Source organism: Sinocyclocheilus rhinocerous, unplaced genomic scaffold (genome assembly GCF_001515625.1).
Source record: "Sinocyclocheilus rhinocerous isolate Xijiao unplaced genomic scaffold, SAMN03320098_v1.1 scaffold5064, whole genome shotgun sequence".
Classification (NCBI taxonomy): Eukaryota; Metazoa; Chordata; class Actinopteri; order Cypriniformes; family Cyprinidae; genus Sinocyclocheilus; species Sinocyclocheilus rhinocerous.
This window is the reverse complement of record NW_015636846.1, coordinates 270,506-275,371: the sequence shown is the minus strand read 5'-3', so window position 1 is coordinate 275,371 and position 4,866 is coordinate 270,506. Positions and strand designations below refer to the sequence as shown.

General features: G+C 36.6%; 1 protein-coding gene across 4 annotated transcripts in view; it reads left to right on the top strand.

Moving 5' to 3' along the window:
- Positions 1-4,866, top strand: part of LOC107748217 (chromatin assembly factor 1 subunit B-like) — an 11,506-nt gene that overhangs the window by 3,366 nt on the left and 3,274 nt on the right. For all 4 annotated transcript variants that reach the window (XM_016562943.1, XM_016562941.1, XM_016562940.1 and 1 more), the window contains exons 2-11: positions 1,043-1,176; positions 1,281-1,413; positions 1,505-1,625; positions 2,113-2,216; positions 2,387-2,483; positions 2,622-2,706; positions 2,857-2,950; positions 3,169-3,238; positions 3,880-3,971; positions 4,058-4,217. In XM_016562943.1, the coding sequence (XP_016418429.1) occupies positions 1,051-1,176; positions 1,281-1,413; positions 1,505-1,625; positions 2,113-2,216; positions 2,387-2,483; positions 2,622-2,706; positions 2,857-2,950; positions 3,169-3,238; positions 3,880-3,971; positions 4,058-4,217 (1,082 nt within the window). In that variant the 5' untranslated portion in view covers positions 1,043-1,050. The remainder of the gene's footprint in view (positions 1-1,042; positions 1,177-1,280; positions 1,414-1,504; positions 1,626-2,112; positions 2,217-2,386; positions 2,484-2,621; positions 2,707-2,856; positions 2,951-3,168; positions 3,239-3,879; positions 3,972-4,057; positions 4,218-4,866) is intronic.

Sequence of the window (4,866 nt, the reverse complement as noted above, 5' to 3'; positions counted from 1 at the left end):
TATACATACTCAAATGAATTGGTATGGCTATAACCATATAGCCAAAATGAGTCAGAAGACTGAAATAAGAGGTTGTTCGTGCGCTTGCGCGTGCCTCAAAAGAGGGCTTGCAATGACTTACAAAGATACATAACAGCTACAAGTGTATGCACTACTTGCTTTATGCAAGCACTATATAGGATAAATCACTGTACAGGATTTACCCTATTATACTTTATCGACACTATTTGATAGGTGAAAAAAATAAATAGTCTATAAACAAAGCATCAGGCTGTCTTTGAGTTCACATGAACAACGGTTAAAGTTACTCGTCGTCAGGCTACAGAAGAATACCATAATTCCTCCGTTCAATTAGGCCTAAGACATCGAGAGTCACGCAGACCTATAACAACCCAGCCACAACACATAATTGCGAATAACATGCCTTACCTTAACACAGAATCGACCACAGAGTCCAGCGTTTATATTTTTTCTACGAATCTTTGAGTTAACGTACTAAACATGAGTGGAATTTGCAACGCAGCGCCCCCACACCTTGATGCTCATGACAAGAATAGCATGTAGGCTATAGTTATCTTTACTGAAGTGAATTACGTTTAAATCACCGTCATGCATGAATGACTGATATTTTTGCAATTTTATACATAATAATCCACGATGATCACATTACACAAAACTGAAATTGCACGTCAAAAATAACACATTGTCAATATTTTTTGAGACCCCCCAAAATTTCACAAATCACGTTTTCAGGGGAGCCCATGTCTTATTAAGGGGAGCCGAGCTCCCCCGTAGTTCACACCCTGCTTTTGAGCCTAAAATGTGTTCATTGTTAGTGTTGTTTACTATAGAATCATAGCAATGCTTTCAGATCCACTGTTTCAGTAACGTGACAAAAGTGTTTTACTGTTGTTAAGTGTTTTGTTTTTTTTCTTTTGCCAGTGTCAGTTTTTGTGTTTTCCTCATTATTTCCCTTATATTCCTGCCTTCATCTTAATGCATGATCACAATATCTGTATTTCTTTATATCCTTGTCCATCAGGTGTCAGGATGAAGGTGGTAACCTGTGAGATTGCCTGGCATAATAAGGAGCCGGTGTACAGTCTAGATTTCCAGCAGAGCGGTGAGGGAAAGATAGAGCGGCTTGCTACAGCTGGGGTGGACACCACAGTACGGGTAAGAGATCCTGTGCCTTCACTTAATACATCATAGGTATCTCTTTAAGTTAACACTGATGACATATTATTACAGATTATAAGATGAGAGCTGCTCTCTTTCAGATGTGGCGTGTGGATAAAGGGCCTGATGGGAAGGCGGTCGTTGAGTTTTTGTCTAACTTGGCACGACACACTAAAGCAGTGAACGTAGTGCGGTTCTCACCCACCGCTGAGGTCTTGGCTTCTGGAGGGGATGGTGAGTTTAAAGTCAGATCTTTACCCGGGTAAGTTTGTTGAAATTGCTTATAGTGCCTTTAAATGGTTTAATTAAATGTCTGTTTCTCAAGATGCTGCAATCTTGCTTTGGAAACTGAATGACAATAAGGAGCCTGAACAAACCCCGACCTTTCAGGAAGATGAAGATGATCAGCTCAATAAAGAGAGCTGGAGTGTCGTCAAAACGCTGAGGTCTTATTTTATTTATTTTTTTATTTCTTAAAAAGTCCCCTTTGACTGTCTTTTACATTAAAAATGGCGTGAAATGAAAATTCACATGATCTAAATGAAGGTTATTAATCTTGTGCACAATGCATCCATCCAAATGTCTTTATTGTCTGTTTGTTTGTTTTTTCGAGATTTGAAGTTTTTAGTCAAAATGTCCAAGTCTTCTGGTGAAATGACCGACTTCTCTCTGTTAATGTATGCTGGACTTTTTCAATTATTTAGTCTACTTAAATCCTGCCATTTTCTGCAGGCTCACACTCAGATGATCTGCCTCCATACATTCAACAACCAATGCATAAACCAAGTCCCCGTCCTTTATTATTATTTATTTATTTTTATGTATGTCAGAATATTAAAGAAAATATCTGCCACTAATTGCATTTCATTGCAACTTTAAGTCATTTACTTTTGTAGAATCTTAAATGCTCATGTTGTTGCCTGTGTTTGTTAGGGGACATATTGAGGATGTATATGATATCTCATGGACCAGCGATGGGAATTTCATGGTTTCGGGCTCTGTGGACAACACTGCCATCATGTGGGATGTCAACAAGGGTATGAAACCTGAAGCAGGACTAAGGAATTGCATACGTATTTTTGTTTTTATAGAAGTGATATGTGACAGGATAAATTATGACGGTGAATGTTTTTTTGTTTTTTTTTTGTGAGCAGAACCTTATTGGGTGTTTTGTGGTTTTTGAATTCAGTGCCTGTTTTGTTTGCAGGTCAAAAGATGTGCATTTTTAATGATCATAAGAGTTATGTGCAAGGAGTAACATGGGACCCACTTGGACAGTACATCAGCACATTAAGCTGTGACAGGTTAGTGTGTAGATTTCAGTTGCTTAATTTCAAGCTATTACAGATTATCATAGACAAGAGTCTTATAATGAGGATTTTAGAGTAAAACATTTTTTACATGGTTTTGTATACTGACAGCATGTAAAATCTGTTTCTTAGGGTGATGCGTGTGTACAGTGCTCACAACAGGAAAAAAGCTTACTGTGTGAGTAAGATGACTTCAGCCGCCGCTGCAGACGGAGAGGTGAGTGTCACTGGGATAATCAGCTGGCCTTTCTATTTATTAATACATTATATCAGTAACAGTGTGTTGTTGTTTTTACTTTTGAGTAAGTAGATTTTTAAAAAAAAATAATTATTATTGTTGTGGTTTAAATTACTCACCTTTGTACAGGTGAAGAACTACAGAATGTTCCACGATGACAGCATGAGATCATTCTTCAGACGTCTCACATTCACACCAGATGGGTCATTCCTCCTTGCACCAGGTACACATTTTTCTTCTTTTTTACATGTGTGTATACTGTGTATGCTTATGTTATGTATTTGAGGGTAGTTATTATAACAAACTTTTTAATGTACTTTTTAAGAACGTTATTCAACACATTCACAGTGTGGTTTTTTTTGGCCTGGTGTCCGTTTACTTGTACATTCCTTGTGTAGTTAATAAGGAATATTTTTATTTATTTACTCATTTTATTTTTAGCTGGGTGTGTCGAGGCTGGAGAGAATGTCACAAACACAACATACGTATTCTCCAGAAAAAGCTTTAAGAGGTTTGTGTTTTGTTTGATGGCTTTTATTTCCCTTGAAAGCTTAATCTTTATACATGTGTATGTTAAATTGTAAAACTATGTGTTAATCACATATACACTGCCGTTCAAATGATTAATGCATGGGGTCAGTAAGTGTTTTTTTTTAAAGAAATTCAAACTTTTATTCAGCAAATATGCATTAAATTGATCTAAATGTACCACGGTTTCCACAATATATTAATCAGCACAACTGTTTTTAACTTTGAGCACCAAATCAGCATAATAGAATGATTTCTGAAGGATCATGACACGCTGAAGTGAAGACTGGAGTAATAGCTGCGGAAAATTCAGCTTTGCTATCACAGGAATGAACTGAAATTGTAAATATCCAAATAGAAAATAGTTATTTTAAATTGTAATAATATCTCACAATATTACTGTTTTAATGCGTTTTTACTCAAATAACCGCATTCTTGCAGAACATTATAAGATTTTTTCAAAAACATTTACAAAATCTTACAGAGCGGTGGTATAAACCATAAAATGTTGGGACTCCTGTATTTTTTGATAAATGGATCCAGTTTTCAACACTCAGCCCAACTGCCGACACAGTCTTGATTTGTGTAATCATGCTTAGTGTTTGACATGTGTTTGTGTATCAGGCCCATAGCTCATCTGCCCTGTCCATCTAAAGCCACACTGGCTGTGCGCTGCAGCCCAGTGTACTATGAGCTGAGGACAAAAAGAGCTGAAGGTACACACAAAACCCTTCCCAAACTATTGTTCTACTTATGTCACGTGTGCAGTGGAAAGACAGTACTGTTCTTTTATGTTCCACAGATGGTTCACTGACGCCAGTGTCAAACACGTTTAATTTGCCATATCGGCTGGTGTTTGCGGTTGCATCAGAAGACTCAATCTTCTTTTATGACACACAACAGACGCTGCCGTTTGGATACGTGTCTAACTTCCACTATCACACACTGAGTGATCTCAGCTGGTAGGTTTCACAGACTTGTTGGTGTATTGTTTTTACATGACTAGGATTAGTTCACTTCTGAATTAAAATTTCCTCATAATTTACGCACCCCCATGTCTTATTTACGTAATTTTACTTAAGATTCTTCTGTCAACAAAATGCGTCCCAATGTTGCATGCCGTTTATGGTAGCCTGAAATGACCAAGTGTATTTGGTCACATAAAAATTTGAAAATCTATAGAAATTCTTTCTTCATGAAACTGTCAATAATAAAATAGTAATTTTATTAAATGTTACATATTTTTACATATTTAAATTTTATATATTTTAAAATCTCATTATAATTTTTTTATTAATGCACATTGGCCACAATTAATGGCACCATTTTATTCAATGCTTTCTGCAACCTCCTTTTGATAAGATAACAACTCTATACAGCCCTCCACGAACACCTTGGCAATTGAATCGCCATTGGCTAGTACATTTTTTTTGTTTACTCGCCAGACTGATAAATATTATCATACACATACATACACACACACACATACACAGACACACACACACATACACAGACACACATATACACCCATATACACACACACACATATACACACAAACATATACATACACACACAAACATATACATACGCACACATATACACATACACAC